The following is a 23386-nucleotide window of genomic DNA, read 5'->3' on the forward strand; positions in this document are numbered from 1 at the left end:
ATCAGCTCCCTGGAACTCTTCCCTTTTAAGTCATTAACCATCCAAGGGGACGGAGCATATCTAACTTCTAGCACCAACATTCCCAGACACAATGCATTTTGATAGTACATTTCAGGTGTCAAGGATTGACCACTGGAATAGATTTGTTAAGCTGAAAGAATTTCTCAAGACTTAGACTTTTTATATTGTGTGTTAGGATCCTGAAAATTAAACACCTTTTGGTTTACATATAAAATAAAAGGTATAAACTCAATATACAAGAAGCTTTTAACATCACCTGCAACTTAAGAACATGTGCTGTACGATGTTTTTAAAGTGCATGAAACAACATTCTTCAGGCATTGATTCTAAAATATAGCCCCCTGTTTCTCTGGAGTTTGAAGTTTACTTCCAACAGGACTTTGTAAAAGAGGTCCCCGGGACTATTAATCACAGATGCTTTAATAATTCAAACACTGTATATGTAAACACACATGCCCATTGGCAATGGATCCCATTGTGGGCTGGAGTAAGTACCGACCAAAATAAACACAGCTTTTGCAAGCAAAGCATAAAAACAGATACAGATTTCCCTGGGTTTATTGTGCAGGAGGTTAGGTACCCTCTTACTGATTCAATGAACTGCCTAATACAATACCGAGACTGACTCACTGCAAAAAGACCCCTGCTCTGGTTGTGAACCTGGGGGAAAAAAAAGCCCTATTATAATGGTTTTACGTATAAGAACACTCTCAAGGGGCATCTGGGTGGCTCAGTGGTTGAGCATCCGGCTTTGGCTCAGGTTGGGGTCCTGGGATCAAGTCCCACATCGGGGCTCCCTGCAGGGAGCCTGCTTCTCCCTCTGCCTGCATCCCTGCCTCTCTCTCTCATGAATAAATAAATAAAATCATTAAAAAAAGGAGAGAATACTTTCAATACATAAGAATCTTTGGAGGGAAGGGCATATACTCTTAGAGAAATCTTTTTTGCAAAGGCAAGTCTTTTTTTTTTTTTAAAGCCCTAAATATGCCTTATAAATCACCAAAAGCAGATGAGGATTGATGAAGCTATTTCTTCAGAAGTTTGGGATTCTGTGTTCCCTGAGGCGAGGTGAGGCGGACCCCGTGTTACCTTGGCCTCGCGCTCCGGGCCGCCCCCCGGTTCTCTCCTTCTGGATGCTGGATGCTGGATGCGTCCCAGGTGAGCGGAGCTCGCGCTGGCTCCGGACGTCGGTGGCGGGGAAGCAGCCCGGCCCCCCCCCCCCCACCCCGGCCGCGGGGAAGCAGCCCGCCCACCCCCCCGGCCGCGGGGAAGCAGCCCGCCCACCCCCCCCCCCACCCCGGCCGCGGGGAAGCCGCGCAGCGTCCGCGCCCGGAAGCCCCGGCCAGCGGCGACCTCGCTCTGCGTCGTCCTTCCCCGAAGCGGAGGCTTAGACTTCTCCCTCCGAGTCACCCGTAACCCCTCCTCCGGCCATGCCTCCCTCCGGGGGGGCGGGGGGCAGGGAGAAGTTTAAAGCCGGGCTCCCCCGCGTTACCCCAGCCGCGGGCGGGTCGGCGGCGCTCCCAGCCGGCCCCCTCCTCGCTCCCGGGGCCCGCTGCGGGTCGGAGCCGCGCACCTTCCCGGGACCCCGGGCGCGGGCGCAGGCGCAGGCGCGCGCGGCCGACCGCGGAGGCGGACCCCCGGCGGCAGGTGGGCGCGGCCGGCGGGACCGCGGCGGCGGCAGCAAGTGGTTGGGCCGGGCTCGCTTCCTCCCCTCCCCCTGGGCCTCGGGGTCCGCCCGCGGTGCCCAGTGCGCGGCGCCCGCCGCCGCCGCCGCCGCCCGTCCATGTCCCTGCCCGTGGTGCTCCCGGGCTCCTGCTGCCCCGTGGCCGGCCTCTCGGGCGGGCCGCAGGCCGGGGGCCCGGGCGCCGCGGCCGCCGCCGCGCAGGAGCCGCCGCTGCCCCCGCTGCGGCCGCGCTGGCCCCGGGCCGCCCTGCAGCCCCCCGCGCGGCCGCGCTGCGCCGCCGCCGCTGCCCCCGGGGTGCTGGCCCCGCCGCCCGCGCTCTCCTCCCGCCGGGCCGGGGCCGCCGCCGCCGCCGCCGCCGCCCCGGGCTCCGCGCTGCTGCCCGCTCGCCCGCTGCTGTCGCTCGGGCTGCTGCAGCTGATCCTGGGCTGCTGCATGGTGGCGCTGAGCTTCGGGGCGCTGTCGCTGAGCAGCTCCCCGCAGGTGAAGAACTCGTGTCCCTTCTGGGCCGGCTCGTCGGTGAGTGAGTGCGGGGAGTGCCGCGCCCGCGCCGGGACGGGACGGGGCCGGGGGTGGGGTGGGGTGGGGTGGGGTGGGGTGGGGTGCGGGTGCGGGGAGAGCGGGGGCCTCTGGCGGGCTCCCCCGCCCCGCGCTGGGCCCCCTACCCCGCACCCTCCCAGCCCCCGGTCCCCGGTTCCCGGCCCCCGGTCCCCGGTTCCCGGCCCGGGGCTGCCGTTGGCAGCGCAGCCTCTTAAAACAGTCCAAGTGTTTGCAGACGTTGAAGCCGCCCCAAAAAGAAGAAGAAGGGGGGAAAAAAAAGGCCCAAAGAGAGAGTAGTTTAGGGGCGAACTGGCTTGTACCTGGACACTGCCTGTTCCTTGCAGGCTGAAGGATTTTGTTGTTCCTGTCGAGTTCATAGGATAAACTAGATTTCCAGCTCTGGGAGATTGGACGAATGGGGGTGGGTGGATGGATGGTAGGAAAGTAGGAGGAAAAACGATTCCCCTTGGGGCCACTTAGTATTTACGTCTGCGAAAACGTCTGGGCGGGGAGGGCAGTCATTTGATCCGTTTTGTCTCAGGAGGTAGTCACAGTGCCTGGCACATAGTAGGTGTATTTGCCCGGTGATTGAAGTGACAGCTTGACTGGGGCACGCCACTTATTTTATTCCAATTTAAGGCTCACGGAAATGTGAAATGTACCGGGTAGGATGGCTTCACTCTGGGGACATGTTCAGGAGATAATGGCAGGGTGTGTGCAAACACACTTGTACCTGGTCATTAAGGGAGGGCCCTAAACTCCCACTTGATTATTGGAGCCAGGCAGGCTGCTGTGCAGATTTTAATTCTCAAGAACCCAAAGTGTCATTATGCATGAGCTCTCCAAAGCCTCAGGAGCAGGGGACAGGTAACCAGAGATGTCTACCCCCACATCAGTGACTCGGCCTTGCTGCCTCCCCTGACTGTGGACTCCACGTGGCTACTCATCCCTGCCTCCTAAAATGTCAGAGCTCCTAAGGCACCCAACCTCTTGAGGTTTGCTGGGGGTTGAGAGACTGGGAAATATAGGTCTTTGTGGAATGATTGTGGAAAATGGGTATTTGAGAGTAACCAACCTTTTTTTATGAAGTAACTAAATCTGAAAGTCTGGCGGTGCCAATAGTTGAAGATCTGTAATGAATGCATGTGCCCAATAAACATAAAATTGTCCTTTTGCAGGTCCATGCATACCCAGATTCAAGACCAGATTTTAAGAATATAGGGGCAACTCGGGGATCCCTGGCTCAGCGGTTTAGCCCCTACCTTTGGCTCAGGGCGTGATCCTCGAGTCCCGGGATGGAGTCCCGTGTCGGGTTCCCAGCATGGAGCCTGCTTCTGCCTCTCTCTCTCTCTCTCACAGGAATAAATAAATTTTAAAAAATAATTTAAAAAATAATTTTAAAAAATAGGAATATAGGGGCAACTAATTGAACCCAAAATAATTGTTTGAATAAGAACATCGAGAACATTAGGTGCAGTGAGCCCAGCCTGGTGTTTTATACTTAAACAGAGGCCAATTTGCTTTCCTTTTGAAATCCTCTGACCTGGATGGTCTTACTGTGGAATAGCCCATGCTGTGATAACTGGAGTCCACACTCTGTACATCATGTAAGAGGAATCCTACCCTCCTGGCCCTGGTACTGGGCTTTTCCCAGGGCCTCCTGGAGTCTTTTTTTTTTAAACAGCGTAGGGTTTAGATTCATTATGCTCCCTAGTCCACTCGTCAGACCAAATTCAGCCAAATGGTGGGTGCATTTCATTTCTCTAAATACCGTGGGTCGGATGTGAGTCTTGGATACATTTGTAGGGATTTCCTCTTTATAAAATCATAATCTCTCGTCCTCTCAAATATCGCTAGTTTAGGATTATTTAAAACTATTTTTTTCTCTTCTGAAATCAAAACCCCAAATCAGTGTATGACTGAATTATTTCAGAGGCAAATACACTTAGATGTCAGTCAATAAAGAGTTGGATTTGATGAAATATATATATTTGTACACACACACACACACACACACACACACTCTTACATACAGCCGTCAGTCAGAAGATGAAGACTGTTCCTGGACCTGCTGGCTGGGCGTGGCCTTGTATTCTAGGATCCAGCAAAACAGAGCAGGGAAACAATCGGTGACTTGGAACTAAATTCTCTTCTGCTGGATTGTTTTCCACAGCTCACCCTTCACCTCTATATGCAAACCTGCAGTGGTTCATTATGCTTATTTTTTGTGGCTTGTTTCTGAGTTTGACCACAGAATTCACAAAGTGGCAGTAGAGCCAACAGAAACTCCCTGAGGGGAGCCTGATGCGGGACTGGATCCCGGGACCCCAGGATCATGCCCTGAGCAGAAGGCAGATGCTCAACTGCTGAGCCACCCAGGCGCCCCTACCTTTTGAATTTATGTACCCAAGAAAGGCTTTTTATTTTTTGTAATTTTTTTTAAACTGTGCATTATGGGGAATTTGAAATTGACTCAAACATTGTACAGTGAAGCATCCTATACCTTTCACCCTGCTCCAACAATTGTTTCATCTGTGCCTCTTTCTGGCTTTGCTGCTGGCTCTGTGTGTTCTGATAGTATCAGGAGGATGAGTGTTTCAAGCTGGGTAGGAATGAGCTCCATCATGCTCCCTGGGCCATTTGTCAGATTAACTTCCCACATAATTTTGAAGCGAATCTCAGACATCACACCATTTCATCTGTAAATAGTTCAATATGTGTATCATTTTTCAAAAGAAAATCTAAACAGGAAGAAAATATAAACAGAAGAGAGAGACAGCATAGAAATGACCAGGCAGTCTTAAGAAACTACCCCCACCTCCACTTGGAACATGTTACTATGAAAATTTTAAATCTCAGTAAATGTAGAAAGAATAGTATAGTGAACCCCTGTTTACCCATCATCCAGCTTCAGTAGTTAATCAACACACGGCCACTTCTCACCCACACCCACTCCCCCTACTGGATTATTTCAAGGCAACTCCCTTGTGTCATAATTTCAGCCATTAAATATTTCAGTATGGATGTCTAAAAGAAAAGGGCTTAAAAGCACATTGTAATGTACTAATATAAAGATAGCTAAATTAAGGTTTTTATGAAAAAAGCTTAAAAATTATGACTTGACAGCAGTTTTTTTTTTAAATAACAGCTTTATTGAGATATAATTCGTATTCCATACAATTCAACTATTTAAGGCATGCAATTCAATGAGTTTTGATGAATTCAGGGAGATGTGCACCCATTGCCACAGCCAATTTTAGAAAACCGTCCTCACCCCCAAAAGAAACCCTGTACCCATTAGCAGTCACCCCCCATTTCTCCCTTGACCCCATTTATCCCTAGGCAACCACTGATTAATTTACTTTCTGGATCTATGGATTATACTAGACATTTCATATAGATGGAATCATACAGTATGTGGTCCTTTGTAACTGGCTCCTTTCACTTAGCATAATGTTTGCAGGGTTCATTCAGATTATGGCACGTGATTATGGCATACTTCATTTCTGTTCATTGCCGAATGAGATGCCACTGTATGGACCTATAATGTTTTACTTATCACTAAGAAGTTTTGTTGGTATATGAAACTGTGTAGTTTGGGTGGCAGTGCCAGTTTGTCTAAGGTTACTTGGGATCCATGTAGGAACACAGTGTAAAGATACCTTCATTTCCAAGCTTTGAAATGACCATTACTTGCCTGAGTCTGCTCTAGCCATTAAATTGGCAAATCTTCTTTCAGTTTCAATACAGATTTTGCTTTTATATTTGGTGCAAAATTAAATTCAAGGGACAGATATATTCATTAAAAGGACTATTTTATTGACACAGTATAAGTCAAGAATATTTCTTCATATATATCTCTGTATGCATTCTTGCCTTGAGCCTGAGATTTGGAAGTTTCCTTCACTTTTCTGGACCTTGAAGATATTTTTTAAAAATTTTTTTTATTTATTTATGATAGTCACAGAGAGAGACAGAGGCAGAGACATAGGCAGAGGGAGAAGCAGGCTCCATGCACCGGGAGTCCGACGTGGGACTCGATCCCGGGTCTCCAGGATCGCGCCCTGGGCCAAAGGCAGGCGCCAAACCGCTGCGCCACCCAGGGATCCCACCTTGAAGATATTTTTATCTATTTTACTATATATTTAAAGAGTTAACAAGTCCTATAAAGCGTCTTTGTCCATACTCTACATTCATACTGTCAGCAGTTTGAGGGGACTGTTTTTAACATACTCACTGTTTTTAAGCATTCTGGGATCATTTATTTTCTTCCTGGTATTGTTTAATGACTCCATCTACTGTTATTCCCAAAGGGCATGAAGCCAGGAGATTAGCCACTTTTAAAAGCATCCTGAAGTTTGACTCCAGGTGGGTAGCAGAGGAGAATCTCCAGGACCATGTTCAGTTCATTCTGTCCTGGCTTTTGATTTGGGGCACATTTAGTTAACTACCACACTGCAATGGATTAGTCAAAGAGTAGTGTTTCCTCCTTCAAAAACCAAAATTCCTTATTCTGATGGCATATCTGATCCTTGGAAGATATTTCCGGCGAAAGGTAGAGAGAATTGATTATTATTGTTATTTGCTCTTCTCTGGGAGTCTTAATATCCTTAATATTATCTGCATACATTTCTACTTTGAGTCTCTGTCCTAAACTCAGGGTTCCCCCCTCCCTTGAGTCTGTAATTCAAGATTCCAGTTGCTTATAAAGCAACAGACACTGGTGAACCTCAAGGTAAGCATGTTTTAAAAAATTGCAGTGATGAAACCTAAAAAAGAATGAATGTTTGAAGGAGAAACTAACTCAAAAATTCTGAAGTCTCTACCAGTTAACAGCAATATATATATTTTTCCTATCATAATCGTCAAATACTACTTTAATATTTTTGGGCCATTTTAAATATAATTTTTGTGATAGATTTTATTGATTCTCTTGGGTCCTTTATTTTATATGGCAGCAGAGTGGCATTGATAAACTCTTGAGTAAGTCATTGAGCCTCTTAGCCTTAGTTACCAGTCTGTAAAATGGGTGTGATAATTCTTGCCTCAGAACTAATTTTGTGAGGAGTACTTAGAGAATATATAGGAGAACTTGCTGTTGGGCCCAAGTATCAGGCCTGGCACATAGTAGAACCTCTATCAGTGTTTTTAAACATCAAGGCAATATTTGATCCAAGTAAAGCGAAAAGGCCAGTTTTCTCTGGGACATTCTAGTAACCATCATGTATACATTAGAAATATCCAGGTGCCCATTTCCTCAGTTTTTTTTTAATGTAAATCATGCTGGACAGATAGGGAAAAATGATACACACCAACACATACATACACATACACACACACCCTTTATTTTTTTAATTGCCAATGTAAAACCTACAGGGCAAGATAGGTTGTTGGAGAGGTTTGATTATTGTGTGCTTAATTCATAAGGTAAACATGGGACATTTATAGTTTGGCTCTTTTTATCTCTATGTTTAGATATAGCAACTTTTGGCAAACAATCCAGAACATTTTTGCCCTAAGGCATGTTCATGGGTAGCAAAGGAAAAATAGGGCAGTAAAATAATGAGATTTTGATCTTTATGATTTGATTTTTAAGTTGGGAAATGAAGGCACATTAACCATATATGGTGGGTAACAGTGATTCTTGCATGTAGTATCTTGGAATCCTTCTTTGCAGAATCTTTGAAAAAAGAAAAGCCTCTGCTTTTTCCTATAAGCTACAAGGAATGGGTTACAAGTGAGTGAAACCAAAATTATAATAAATCTTATTATAATAATATAAAGGTAATTTAGTGTCAGAAAATACGTGCTTGCTTGTTCACTCATGGCAAGTTTCATCTTGCACTGGGTGGAAAGAATGCTAATGAAGCTGCTTTTTGCTGTTGGTATTCTCTTAGGAGCACATGAGTGAAAATGCATTTAGGCTGAAATAGTCATCTTTAAGCAGGTTCATCCCCTATTTCTGATCTTCATTCATTCCTTTATTCACTAGTCCATTCATTCATTTGTTGACTCTGGCCCTAACTTAGAAAAATCCTGTTGGGATTTAATGTGAGTGTGTGCTGAGTCTATAAAATAATTCAAATGGAAATTTATTTATTATCTTTAAGTATTTTGCTTTATAATCCATGAATATGGTATATGTTGAATTGAGTCTTTATTTAATATTGCTTAATAAGGTTTATATTTAATAAGATATATATTTTAATAAGGTTAATAAGGTTTATATTTCTTCCTACTGGGTCTTAAGTATCTTTGTGGTCATAGGTATTTCGAGATTATTGATATTTATTATTTGTCAAATACATTTTGTACATATTTTAAAAATTATGTTTTAAGTTTAGTTTGTTGCTCACATATGCAAAATTCTCCCTCAAAAAATAATAAAGATAGCTTAGTTCATTTCAGAGACCCTTGATTTTAAATGACAATTATATCTGTCACAATCTATTAAATATATAAATACATATGTATATTTTTCCCTTTTACCTTATCAACCCTACTCCTGGGATTTTATCCAACAGAAATAAAAAGCACTTGTTTTTAGGCATTACGTGGTCTTAAATGGTTATCATAGCATTGATTATGAGGGCAAAAAACTGGAAATAGAGTATCAATGAATATGGAAATGATTGACTGCATTAGGTAAACCATACAAAGGAATATTATATAGCCATTAAACGGAAATGAATGAGAGCTACTCCAGTGGACAGACGTGAAGAGATTCCCTGGAGGCATTTATTGAGAATGAAAAATAAGAGGAGGACAAGTATCTTTTATGACCCATTTTTTATAAAAGTTCACCTCTGTACATGTGTAAATATACACATATACATATTTGTCTAGTAATAAGAATTTAAAGAAAAATATGTACATGTGTAAAATATGTAAGCACACCAAATTGTTAATGTGGGTGAAGGTGGGATGATGTGGCTGGTGGGGGAGGTGGAAAGTATAGCTGAGGTTTCTAGCTATTTTTATGGGCTGGGCTGGACACTCCATTTTATTTTATTTTTGTTTATCTTATAAAGATTTATTTATTTATTCATGAGAGACACCCAGAGAGAGAGGCAGAGACACAGGCAGAGGGAGAAGCAGGCTCCCTGAAGGGAGCCCGATGTGGGACTTGATCCCAGGACCCCGGGGTCACGACCTGAGCCAAAGGCAGTTGCTCAACCACTGAGCCTCCCAGGTGTCCCTGGACACTTCATTTTAATGATCATATTGTTTTAATGGAAAAAACTGTGTTCCAAAAAGCTGAACCACAGGGTTTTATATTAAGGGAATCAGGTGGTCTAAATACCAAACACTAACTGATAATTTACATCATATTTATATTTTAGTGAAGTGAGCAGTTAGTGTTTCCCTCAAGGGCAGTCAAATGTCTCAGTATGTTTTTGCAAAAATAGTTCCATTTCCTGAGCTAAGTCCAGTGAGCAGCCGGGTGGGCAGGCAGGGAATACATGCCGATGTGGACACACACATGCACGCACATGTGTGCACACAAAAATTTAACATGCACACACACATGCAAGCATCTGTGCCCACACACAGTCTGCAGGTGGAACCAGTGCTGGATTTCAGGGAATCCCGAGGAATCACTACCATCACAGCAGGGTACACTTTTGAGTTGGAAGAGGCCCAGAAATGGTTTCCTTCACTTAACCACATTTCTAAGGAAATGAGAATGAGGACCAGAAAAGTGATCTGACTTGGCCAAGGTCACATAGTTATTTAGAAGCCAGGTGGGGAACGTGGACTCCAAGGTCTCATGGATTTCAAGTCCCAGTTTGTAAAGTAGATGCAGACACATGCAGACACATGTCCTGTGTGTCTCCAGCCAGAAATCATTCAGAATGAAGAAAGAGCCTATTGAATGTAAGATGATTGCAAGGATATAGTGCTAGTGGGCAGGCAGCTGATAGTATGTTTAAACATAAATGGAATACAAGAATCTGTTGCCTATCTGGCCACAAGTGGTTTCCTATCCTTGATAGAAGTGGGTACATTTGTCCTCTCCTGGTTTGACATAGTAAAATGATTTACTCTCAAGCCAGTAAATGGAAAACGGAGAGCATTTATAGGCCTGTGAACTTTGATTTGAAGTAACACTAAAATCCCTACTGATTTGTAGTTGATAAGCAATAATTGTGAGCTGGTACCTTTGAGGGATTTTGGTAAAAAGTGCACATAAAGGAAAACCCTCATGATGGCATTGAGCAGATGCATGCATACTGTTCCACAAAGGTAAACGTGCTCCAGTGACATGAGAATGTCCCTGAGCTGAATAATCACTTTGATTGTTCTTTCCTGACTGCTTAGTGAACTGTGTTATCCAGAGGGCTGACATTGATTTACAGTTTATATTTTGGCAAAATGCTGATTCTTCTTTACCAAGGATTTTGGATTGTTATTTATCGAAGTGTCACTTTGCAATATGAAACTTTTATTTTATTTTAAAGATTTTATTTATTTATTTGAGAGAGAGACAGCACAAGCAGGAGGAGGACTAGAGGGAGAGGGAGAAGCAGCTCCCCACTCAGCAGGAAGCCCCACACAGGGTTCGATCCCAGGATCCTGAGATCATGACCTGAGCGGGAGGCAGATGCTCAACCCACTGAGCCACCCAGGCACCTTGAGACTTTTCTCACCGTAGTCCTTCTCCTCTTTGTGGAATAAATGCTGAGGAACATTTATCACTTGCCAGTCATGTGACAGGTACCAGGCTGGGAGCCAAGGATTGGGAGACAAAGTAGGAGTTCACAGTTGGTGGGCAAGGCAGAGATGCACTTCTCAAAAGTTATTACGACAGAGAGTGTTTTGGGGAGAAGATTGTGTAGAGGGCATCCAGGAGTGTGGGGTGGTGGGATCAGTGAGGGCTTCTGGGAGGAGGTGACTGCTAGCCAGGATCTTGCAGGATGCATAGTAGTTCTCAGGCAGCTCTGAGGGGAGCTGGGAGGAGAAGACACTGCAGCAAAGAGCTACACAGAGCCCTGCGGTGTCTAAAGCCTGGCCAATCTGATGGGGGACAGGTGTGCCTGGGAGGAAGGTGGGTGGTGGAGGGGCAGGAGTGCATAGAAACCAGGCTTGCGAAGTGGGCAGAGGATGGTTCTGACAGACCTTGTGTACCACTTCAGGGAGTTGACTTGTCCCACAAAGGATGGGTATCCATCTAATGAAGAGAGGAAAAAAAAAAAAGAAAAAAAAATAATGAAGAGAGGGCTGCAGGTACACTGTGTCATGTGAGGCTGATAATGGCAATAGTTTAGGTGCTCTGGGGCAGAGAGCTTGGATGGCAATACTGATTCCTTCACTAACTGGAAGGACAGGCTACTCTGTGTGTGTGGTTTTTTTTTGTTTTTTTTTGTTTTAAGATTGTATTTATTTGAGAGAGAAAGAGCACAAGCAGGAGGAAGGGCAGAGGGACCCCCCCACATGGGGCTCCATCCCAGGACTGAGATCGCGACCTGAGCCAAAAGCAGATGCTCTATTGACTGACCTACCCAGGCACCCCTCTTTGTGTGTTCTTAGTTGACCTTAAGAAAAAACATATATAGTCAATAAAAAAAGCTTTGGGGGCTTTGGGGGGAAAGAGAGCCCAAAGTGGTCTACCAGGGCTCATGTAATCAGCAGGAATATTAAGTGTTTGAATTAGAAGGCTTTGAGGTTTCAGATTTTTTTTTGAAAAGAAAAAAAGCTTTAAAGACTAGGATTAGTTTATTGGAATTGGTCACATTTCTAGATTTATGATACTGTTTATCCTTGTAGGTGATACTCTCTGGAATCATAGGATTAACAACTTGGAAGCGGCCTATGATACTCCTGGTATGTACTGATCTCATAAATTGTTACTCTTTCTAAAATGTGCTATGTATGAAGTCTGTCGGATTCAACCACTGAAGAAATGCCAAAGCTTTCTTGTTCGTTAAAAAAAGAAGCTAACAATGATGACTCTTGGAAGGAGATATTCTCATAATGGTAAAGCGAGATGATAATTTTGTCACTTTTCTGATTCATTTTTTAAAAAGATTATTTATTTATTTGAGAGAGAGCAGATCGAGAAAGAGAGCACACCCATGAACGGGGCTTGGGGGACAGAGGGAGAGGGAGAGGCAGATGTCCCCGCTGAGCAGGGAGCCCAACGCTGCAGGGCTCCAGGGCTCCTGGGATTATGACTGAAAGCAGATGCTCAACTGACTGAGCCACCCAGGGGGCCCTTCTGATACATTTTAAACTTCTCATGTACCTAGCCAGTTTCTAGTAACAGGGTTAGATTTATTGTAAAGATGTAATTGTAAAAAAATGGTTTGCTATGGACATTTTTAAACATATACTAAAGCAGAGAGAATAATGTAATGAACTCCCTATGCTGATCACTCAGCAACTACCAACTCAGCCAGCCTTGTTCAGCTAGACCTGCACCCATCCCTCTGCTCCCCATATTCTTTTCCCCTGTATATTCTTTTTTGTTTTATAGGTTTTTTTTTTTTAGATTTTATTTATTTATTCATTTTATTCATGAGAGACAGAGAGAGGCAGAGACACAGGCAGAGGGAGAAGCAGGCTCCCTGTAGGGAGCCTGACATGGAACTTGATCCCAGGACTCTGGGATTATGATTTGAGCTCAAGGCAGATGCTCAACTGCTGAGCCACCCAGGCGACCCCCCACCCTGTATATTCTTTTGAAGTAAATCTCAGGTATTAAATCATGAATACATAATTTATTATTATTATTTTTTTGCTTTGGTTGGACATCTCAATTTCATGGCTTAGACTTCTTATATTCTCTATCACACGTATATTTTTATGGTAATAAAGGCATACGTTGGTAACTTTATCCTTTTTTTTTAGTTATTGTGGTAAAAGTCACATAAAGTTAACCCATTTTAAAGTTCACGATTCAGTGGCATTTGGTACATTCCCAATGTTTGTTTTTTTTTTTTTTTTTTTTTTTTTTGTTGTTGTTTTTTGTTTTTATTTGCTATGTCCTTTGGGTTCAGGGAATACTATAAAAAATAGACCAATAGAGTTGCCAACTTTTAAAGATGAAGTAGAAGTTCTGACAAATGCGATTTGAAATACATATAATGAAAAAAATTTTTTCCATATCACGTCCCTTGATTTTTCTCCCATCCATTTTGAAATAGGGTTAAATAATCTTCTAAAATGGTTTTGTGTATATACTTAACAGTTCATCTCAAGCAGACCACTGTTTGTTGGGTGGTGGGTGATAAATACAAAACTAGCTAAATTCTTAAATGCAGGGAGAAGAAACCCACTGTATAATACAGTCAGAGTAATGGAGCCTAGTACTGAGTTGATGGTCTTGAAAAACTAAAGAGTTTTCAGGCCCACAAGACAATTTAGGCAACATTTTAGAAATCCACCAGTTATAGCACTTAGTGAAATGCTGTTAATATTTCTGGAAGGAGTAAATTAGGTGCAGCATTTTAATCTACAAGATAGCAGAGTAGGAGAAAATGAGACTTCGGATGACTTTTATGACATATGAGTGGCTGAGGTCTGTTTTGCAACAACTCTCTAGAAAAATGTTGGTTGGTGTCCAATGTTTATACTAATGGTAATTAGTATAGGAGTCATTTTTTGCCCTGATTTTTCCATTGGGTCCATACTGAAATGCTCAGTAATACAAATATCAGGCATTTAATTTGAAATTAGAAAATCTCTAATGCTATTTGTACTTTTAAGATTTCAAATGGTGAGAAGAATGTGAGCGTGTGTTCTAGGTAGATATTAAGAAGGTCAACCTTTTAAGACATTTATTTCTCTAACATTGTTTTCTTTTGGAAAGATGCCTCATAGATGTATTATGTGAGCTCAAACAACTGTAGAAGAAAATGACCTTAATAGAGATGTATTTTTATTGCATGCCTTTAGATGTATTTCTCATCTTTGTTGATAAGAATAGGTACAACTTTGTCAAAGTTATAACCAGTTTTTGTTTTTTTTTTTTAGTAAAGCGATAGAGGTTTGTTAAGCAAAGATACAGGGAAAGCTCTCAGAAGTAAGAGGGATCCTGACAGGGTTGCTCTAAGTTATAACCAGTTTGTACGTATACCATGTTTTGCTCTGCTTTTTCGGTTTCATAGTACATTAATTACTTTCACATCAGTAAATGTTATGTCTCCATGTACAAGGGGTCCACATGCCTGCCTGAATGGCCTTCTGTCATATTTCTGTATCGCCATCAATTATAAGCCTGTTGAATACAGGAACTTCTCTATTTTAACTTATGAATTACGTGTTTAGAAGGTCAAGTAGAGATTGTTTTGAAATGTTAATTAACATCAATTTATAAAGAAGATAAATCAGTTGGTAGGCATTGTACAAGGACAAACTTTCTGGGTATATCAAGAGATCATTTGAGCCTTGGTCAATATCATAAGTAAAAAATCCTCGGTTCACGTGAATCTCCGCAGTATTCTGTTATAACCTGCGCCACATGCCTTTATTATGTTAAAAAATTTTTAAAAAGTCATGTGATGTTAGAAAGAAACTGGATATGTCAGTGAGACACTCCTAGTCTGAGTCCCAGCTCATCCCCTAAAGAGCTGTATAATGTATAAGCCACTTAACTTTCCTGAGTCTAGTTTTCTTTGCTGAACAGAGGGGATAATCTAGTGACATCAAGGGATGGCTCTTCCACCTCCCCCACCCCGCATCCCCCATAATGGCTGCTTCACCTTCTCTTTGGCTTCCCCCAGGCCTCTTCCTGAGTTTAGGGAATGTGCTGCTGGAGACCACGTTCCATCAGAGAGCCAGTAGGGCCCTGTGCGGGGTGGCAGATGGGGGCTTGGCTGGTCACTCCCAGTTTTTCTCCCCTTCATATCCTGTACTCTACCCACAGGGGCTCCTTCTGGCTGAAACACAACCAGGCTGTCTTAACCAACTTGGGACCTTCTTCCCCTGCTTGGCTGGCTCCTTTTTTTCTGGGTCTCAGCTTAGCAGTCACTTCCTGAAGGAGGCCTTCCCTAACCACCCCAACAATAGTGGCCCTGTGTCCCTGTGTCCCTACCTCTCAACATATCCCAGCACTGACTTTTGGCTTGATAGTCCATAATTAACCTGTGTGTTGTTCGTTTACTACTTGCTGTCTGTCTCCCTACTGTAGATAGTTTATGAAGACAGGGGTCTTGTCCAACTTCTTCACCCTGTGTCCTAGGGCCAGTGTGCTATAGATATGTCTGTTGTTGACTGTGAAGTTAATTTGGCAGCCAATAAGAAGTTTAGGTCCTGAGTTCCCGACGTTTCTTTTTTGCTTTTGTCTTAAATTTGTCTCTTTGTTCTTGCCTCTGGAATGTCGTATTCTTCCCCTTTCTACTTAAGGGTGGTCAGGGGGTATATTGATGTTAGAGGTTGGAAGGGGGTGCAGGTTGGTCTTCCCAGAGAGCCCTTTGAGAGGCAAGCTATCTTCATTTTGAGTTATTGGATGCACACTTATCGAGAACCCTTGAATACTTCCTTTTGAAAACTGTTTATATTTGTGCTCCTTTTGTGATTGCTTCAGTGATTACATTAGGTTTTATACTGGTCAAACTCAAGTTTTCATGGAAACTCAAGAGCTGGAATTGTTCATTTACTGGATCCTCTTCCTTATACCGATAAGATATTCATGTGTCCAAAACAAAAATAATAATCTTGGAACATGGTTTGTAAACATTTATAACTATTTTTTTAAATAAATTTATTTTTTATTGGTGTTCAATTTGCCAACATACAGAATAACACCCAGTGCTCATCCCGTCAAGTGCCCCCCTCAGTGCCCGTCACCCATTCCCCCCCACCCCCCGCCCTCCTCCCCTTCCACCACCCCTAGTTCGTTTCCCAGAGTTAGGAGTCTTTATGTTCTGTCTCCCTTTCTGATATTTCCCACACATTTCTTCTCCCTTCCCTTATATTCCCTTTCACTATTATTTATATTCCCCAAATGAATGAGAACATACACTGTTTGTCCTTCTCCGATTGACTTACTTCACTCAGCATAATACCCTCCAGTTCCATCCACGTTGAAGCAAATGGTGGGTATTTGTCGTTTCTAATGGCTGAGTAATATTCCATTGCATTTATAACTATTTTTGACTACGAGTAGGATCAAGCTGTGTGTGTGTGCACTTGTGTGTGTACCCTAGATGGAGAATAGAAGTGGTAGATGAACTGGCTATTTTCTCTTCTAACTTCAAGATTATGGAATTTAGGATAAGACTTCATTACCCCAAAAGAGACTAAAAATGGTTTGGTAACATATGTAGACATTCCATCCTCTCATCTAACTGTCCAAACAGGCTAGGCTGGCAAGGTGGTTCTGCTCCACAAAGCCATTTAGGGATCTGGGTTCTTTCCATTTTATTGTGCCTTGAAGGGAGAGTCATGGATCACCCAGACACTCTCAAAAGATTGAGGAATTAGCCCACCAGATAGTCAGAAACTTGTAGGTGGGTTAGCTGCGAGGTAAATGGTGGCCCTTTCATTTCTGATGACAAGACCAGGAGAGGTCAAAATACCAGTGGGCAGTTTAGGAATCTGTACATTTATAAAATGAACTCTGAAGCTTGAACTTTGTGCATTCTGGTTCTTTCAAGTGTATTTCCTGGCTGTCAAGAATTCAGAATGAGTCTTGGTTTGAGGGTTCAAGACACTTGCATTTTAATGCTGACACATCACCACTGATTATCGGTGACCTTGGGAGCATCTCTTGGTTTCTTTTTTTTAAAAATATTTTATTTATTTATAGAGACACGGGGGGGGGGGGGGGCAGAGACAAAGGCAGAGGGAGAAGCAGGCTCCATGTGGGGAGCCCGACGTGGGACTCCATCCCGGGTCTCCAGGATCATACCTTGGGCTGCAGGCGGCGTCAAACCGCTGTGCCACCGAGGCTCCCCCATCTCTTGGTTTCTGCCTCTGTAAAATGATGAACTTATATCAGAGCAATCTTTTAAGAGTCCTTTAGCTCTCATTATGTAGGTTTCCAGAAACCTTATTAGTTACCTGGAGGGTGTTTTAACTTTTAATAGACATTTTCAACAGGCCATTATAAGCTCCCTTTAAAAATACTATGATTATTTCATTCTTGGTTCTTTAAGGAATAAAAATAGATGACTATTCTCCCTCTTCAGAATAATTAATAATCCTCCATTGCATGTATATAATGTTTAAGAGTTTATATCTTTAGTTATGTGGTTTATACAGCAGGTATTTTTCCTATTTTATATATAAGGGACCAGTGGCTCAGGAATTAACTAGCTTGTTCAGTTCACAAACGCATGAACTATTATTAGAAAGAACTGGGGATGTTGACTTCTAGTCCACTGCTCCTTTCTTTATACCATTCCTCCACTAGTCCTCCATTAGCAAATTGTTCAGTACTTCTCTAGGCCCAGCAACTCTGTGTGTGTGTGTTTGTAATTTAAATTATTTTCTAAAATAAATAAATAAATAAATAAATAAATAAATAATTAAACAAATAATTTTCTTATTTGTGACTGTCCAATTCTTTTTCAAGTTCTCAAGTGACAAGAGATGGAGGAAGTTTATCCTTGATTGAAAAGAGCAAGAGGCAGAATTGAACACGGCACGAGGAGGGTCAGCTTTGAGTCTTAATCCTGCCACTTTCAATCAGTGACTGGCCAAGGAAATTATCTGATCAGTTTCCTCATCTGTACAATGGGCATGCGCCCATTTCTTAGGATTGTAGACAGGGATGCATGTTGAAACTGTAAAGTGTAAAATGGGACCTAAGATTAAGGCAAGCACATTATGAATCATTTGCGTCATCCACTGAGAATATCTTAAAGGGGAGATTTGGTCTCTCAGTTTGGCGTGTCATCAGGTAACCCATGGCAGCAAAATATGGATTTAGGCATCATGAATGCACCCTGGGCTGGGCTCAGGCTTATCTGTGACCACAGTGGGCTTAGTCTGCTGGCAACAGAGCTTTCATTTCTCTCCTCTGATCATCTGCTCCCCAAAACCGTGTATTGGGTAAGAACCTGGCATCTTCAGGAACTGGAAGTACTCTGGGTGGCCCATCTCTGGGCAGAATCAAGGCCTAAGCAGTTTCTTGCTTTCCAACTGTCTTCAGCCATCTGGGTGTGCTCTCATTAGCATGTTTAGTTTGTCAGCGACAGGTAATTACCAAAGCTTTGAGGTAACCTTCCTGCCAAGTCAATTATTACAATGAAAGTGAGCCTCAGGCCAAATTCTGCTACACATGCAAGCACTTATTAGCCAACAGACAAAACAGTTGTTCATGCACTCTGTTCTGGAAGCTTAAAGGGTAAAGGGCTAAAATTTTTACTAAGCTTTCAGGACAGTGTGAACAATTTTTTACCTCTGGTTTTTGTTGCACCCATTTGTCTTGAAAACCATTGCGGTTCCTTGAAATCCTGCTGATCATGCGAAGCTAAGTTTATGAGATCTGCTGCAGTAAGGGAGGACACCTCCTTGCCTCTAGTTCTCAGAAAGGGTGAATCAAAGAGAGCCTATTTGTAGGGTTTGAGGACCCCTGCTGGGGGATTATAAAGTGGCCTTTGCAAGATAAAGAATTGGTAGGGTTTAGGCAAAGCTTATGACATAATAGTTTTGGATTAGGGGGTGAATGGAGGGGAGGTCCTGGGAGCAAGATTTAATGAGTAAGCTGTTAGTTTTGATAAACTGTTTTAGTTGGTTCACAGTCTTACCTTTGTTAGTTGGTTCACAGTCTTACGTTTGAGGAACAAATAGTTCTTGGGGCAAGTAGCTAGATTATCTTTGCTTGTTCTCAGTATTGTTTAATACAGAGTCAGAAAAGTATGGTCAGCCCCAGAATTGATGAGCGTTGGGACAGGAAATTATGTTGGTTTTGGTTCTTACCCCAAATTTCACAGAAAACCCATTTTTAACATCCTTTATGCAATTAAACAAGCTAAGAGTTTCATCCTTTATGCAATTAAACAAGCTAACTTCATAACAAAGTTGCTTGGTTGTTGTTGAGAGAGGAAGGCAAAGGAAGCTTCTGGAGTGTGGCCTTTCTCATAAATGCAAATTGACTCTCCTGGTATTTGAATCCCTGACCGTCCTTAGGGTGTTGGGTGGGCCAGCTGATAGGTACATAGTATCACACTGTCTGTGCCGAAGTATGTCAAAGTGCATTGTAGACACACTGTGGTGGTAGGTGTCTGGGTTATAGAAGGGAGCCCTCCAGCCAGTCCTGTGTCTGGGCTGTCCGGGCCCCATAGCTAGAGGGATCCACTTCTGCTATGCCTATGAGAGAGACGCAGGAGCCATGAGTGATTTGGGGCAAGAAGGGAGACCATTTTGAATTGGCGAGCATCTTAAAATAGATAACTTGTCATATGGAAAGTTATAATACATACGGTGGTTTTTTTTTACTTTTTTTTTTTTTTAAATCTGGGAGATCTTTACATATGTGTTTATAGTCACGTGGAACATTTCTGAAAGGATATACAAGGAACTGTTTACAGTAGGCACTTCTGTTGAGTGCAGCGGGAAGGGAAAGAGGAGACTTTGATTTCCCATTTTATATCTAGAGAGGATATGCATTGTGTTGTGGGACCAAGAGGCTGTTTGGTTTCCTTGTTTTGTTTGGGTTTGGTGATCAGCCTCCGTATATCAGAACTTTCTTTTGGAGTTTTATTTGCCTTTGTGTGAATCTCGGTTGGAGGCCGGGTCCTGCCTCCCATGCTGGAAGCTTCTGAGACCAGATACTGACACTCCTGTACACCAGCAACCAGGATGTGAGCCAGTTGACCTCTACTCATGGAAGCTCCTGCCCAGGACTCTGAAGCTAATGCAGAATAGGCCGGGCAGCTTAGACTTCCTTAAGCAAAAGAGACAACCGGTGTCCAAGGCTGGCAACCAAGGACCTGGTTTTCCTGGGGCACGACCTTGGTAGAGGTCCCAGCTCCCAGCTTCCCTTGGCTTCTTCCCAGGTTTCTGAGCCTGGTTCCTGGGGATTCTGTGAGCTACCTGATAGCCCTGCAAGAAATTCCTTTTCTGTTTAAATAGCCTGCGTTGGTTTCCGTTATTCATAATCAAGAACTCTGCTGTAGGACCGTGATTTTTTTCTTCTGTGAATGTTACTCTTATAACAATTTAAAAAATGAATTCAAAAATTAATGAAAGGGATTCATTTTAAATATTTGGTCATTTATGGTAACTCAGATGAAAAACAAGAAGTCCAGTGGGTGCTCAAATTAGATTAATTAATGGTGAACGCTTGGTGTTGGATGTCAGGGCTGGGGTGGTGGCAGATTGGATCTTACTAGCTGTAATTTCCTTTTTTTTTTTAGCTGTAATTTCCTAATAAGGATATGAAAGAGTGGCCCATGGAGTTCTTTAATGGAGAAAATAGAATAATTTATAAATGGACATTGTCTTTTAGCAGATATTCTGCAAGTTGATGGAGACAAAAGAGTATAGATTTGAGTCAGACCTGGATCTTTCTCATTAATGCAAACTGACTCTCCTGGACTTTGGGTCCCCTGATTGTATAATTTAGGGCATAATAAATAAATCACCTCTCTGAGACTGTCTTCTATTTATTTTGTGTTTATATCCACAAAATATTCTTATAAATGATCTATATGCACATTGTGTGTGTCAAACATATATAGTATATATATGCACACCATATATAAACATATATGTGGCATATAAACATGTTATATATATTTATCAAACATGTGTAGCATAAACTATGTGTATGTATATATAACATATGACATATATAACGTGATGTATATATGTGACATACACATGCACTACATTAAACATTAAACATACCACTGTGACATCATGACATTTGATAATTTACTATATGCCTTTTAAGATAAAGAAAATACTGGGCAGCCCCGGTGGCGCAGTGGTTTAGTGTCGCCTGCAGCCCGGGGTTTGATCCTGGGGACCCTGGATCGAGTCCCACGTTGGGCTCCCTGCATGGAGCCTGCTTCTCCCTCTGCCTGTGCCTCTGCCTCGCTCTCTCTCTGTGTCTCTATGAATAAATAAATAAAATCTTAAAAAAAAATAAGATAAAGAAAATACTTATTTAAGGAGTTCATTATTAAACTCCTTACTTTAATTAAAAATAGTCATTAGACTATTTTATAAATATATTAAAAATATATAATAAATAATTTAAATAAATTATTAAATAAAATAAATAAATAATTTAATTAAAAATAGTCATTAGACTATTTTATAAAAATAGTCATTATTAAACTCCTTACTTTAATTAAAAATAGTGCATTTCTCCAATCACCCAAACCTGAGCACACTCCCCATTAGCCATTTTATTTATTTACTTATTTATTTATTTATTTATTTATTTATTTATTTATTTATTTATGATTTTGTTTATTTATTTGTGAGAGACAGAGAAAGGCAGAGACGCAGGCAGAGATACAGGCAAAGGGAGAAGCAGGCTCCATGCAGGGAGCCCGATGTGGGACTCGATCCGGGGACCCCAGGACCATACCCTGGGCTGAAGTCAGGCGCTAAACTGATGAGCCACCCAGGGATCCCCCCATTAGCCATTTTAAACTTTGATTTTAGTGCCCTGGTGTTTATCTCCATCCTAAAGATGAGAGATTCATAACATTGTCTCCTATTTATCTTCTATTTTTTTTGAAATTATTATTTCTCCTCTCAATGACTATAATTTTAAATAATTTCATAAACTTCTGTTTCTCAATTCATCAACTTTGGATAGTATCTTTTTGATTCTTTTTTATAAGATGAAGAGATTAGGGCAGCCCTGGTGGCGCAGTGGTTTAGCGCCGCCTGCAGCCCAGGGCCTGATCCTGGAGACCCTGGATCCAGTCCCACGTCGGGCTCTCTGTATGGTGCCTGCTTCTCCCTCTGCCTGTGTCTCTGCCTCTCTCTCTCTCTGTTTCTGTCTCTATAAATAAATAAATAAATAAATAAATAAATAAATAAATAAATAAATAAATAAATAAAATCTTTAAAAAAAAATAAGATGAAGAAATTAGCCCTTAAATCTACTTTTTCCCTCCGTCTGCCTCCTGGTGATAGAACTATTCTTTTATATTCTCAGTGTTTCAACATTTACATTTTGCTCTTAAACTATATTATACCACTGAAATTTCATTCATAAATTGTTTCTAAAGTAGTGAAAGCTAACAATAGCATTTACAGTATTTTCATTATATGAATGTGATTGTAATAGGATATGAGAATTGCATTCTTTATTTTTAAAATTTTTTTTAATTTTTAAAGATTTTATTTAAAAAAACCCTTTTTGAGAGGGGGTTGGGGCAGAAGCAGAGGGATAAGCAGACTCCCTGCTGAGCAGGGAGCTGGGCTCCACTTGGGGCTGGGCTGGGCTCCATCCAGGACCCTGAGATCATGACCTGAGCCGAAGTCAGATGCTTCGCTTCACCTACTGAGCCACCCAGGCATCTTTGGATTCTTTATTTTCAGATCCACTTGGGGCTGCAGTACAGGAGAGTTAATGCCAACAGCTCCCCCCGTCCAGTGTTAGAGTATTGAAGCAGGACTTGTAAAGCTTTTGGGTGAAAACCATTTTGCAACCCTTACCCGACCTCCATCCCCTGGCCTATAAAAAGATTAGGGATTAAAGAGACAAATGTTTTGGAGAAAGTTACTGAATTGCTGTGGCATTTTGAGTCCACCTCCGCATGGGGAAAGGAGTGAGTGCTAAAAGATAAGCATTTGGAGAACCCTTGGTTGACTGGGACTGGTGTCAGGCACTTGCCTGGGGAATTTTAAAGGGCTCGTTGAAGTGCCTTCTGGCCTCAGAGTTAAAAACTACTGTTGGGAAAGTACTGTTGTGCTTTCCTAGTCCAAGGCCAAGTGGGGAGAGGCTGGGCCTGTTCTTCTGGATGCTTTAAGAGTAGAGAATAGTAGGCTCAGCAGTCCTGCTTCAGAACATCATTTGGGAGAAAGTTGTCTGTGAACACTGGCTGAAAGCAGACAGGAAGAGTCAAGTGAACTGTGGCTGCTCTTACCTTCTTTTTTAAAAATAAATTGTTAATTTATTCATGAGAAACACAGAGAGAGAGGCAGAGACACAGGCAGAGGGAGAAGCAGGCTCCTTCTTGAGACCCTGACGAGGGACTCGATCCCAGGACCCTGGGATCAGGCCCT

The 23386-nt window shown here is 42.5% G+C and overlaps 1 protein-coding gene across 2 annotated transcripts in view; it reads left to right on the forward strand.

Annotated features, from left to right (window-relative positions):
* Positions 1–1616: 1616 nt before the first annotated feature.
* The window catches only part of ENTREP1 (endosomal transmembrane epsin interactor 1), a 62949-nt gene continuing 41179 nt past the window's right edge, over positions 1617–23386 (forward strand). Inside the window, exons 1-2 of one of the 2 annotated variants that reach the window (XM_072762327.1) lie at positions 1617–2221; positions 12011–12067. In XM_072762327.1, the coding sequence (XP_072618428.1) occupies positions 1805–2221; positions 12011–12067 (474 nt within the window). In that variant the 5' untranslated portion in view covers positions 1617–1804. The remainder of the gene's footprint in view (positions 2222–12010; positions 12068–23386) is intronic. The other variant, XM_072762318.1, reaches the window with a different exon arrangement.

This window comes from Vulpes vulpes, chromosome 1 (assembly GCF_048418805.1).
Source record: "Vulpes vulpes isolate BD-2025 chromosome 1, VulVul3, whole genome shotgun sequence".
Classification (NCBI taxonomy): domain Eukaryota; kingdom Metazoa; phylum Chordata; class Mammalia; order Carnivora; family Canidae; genus Vulpes; species Vulpes vulpes.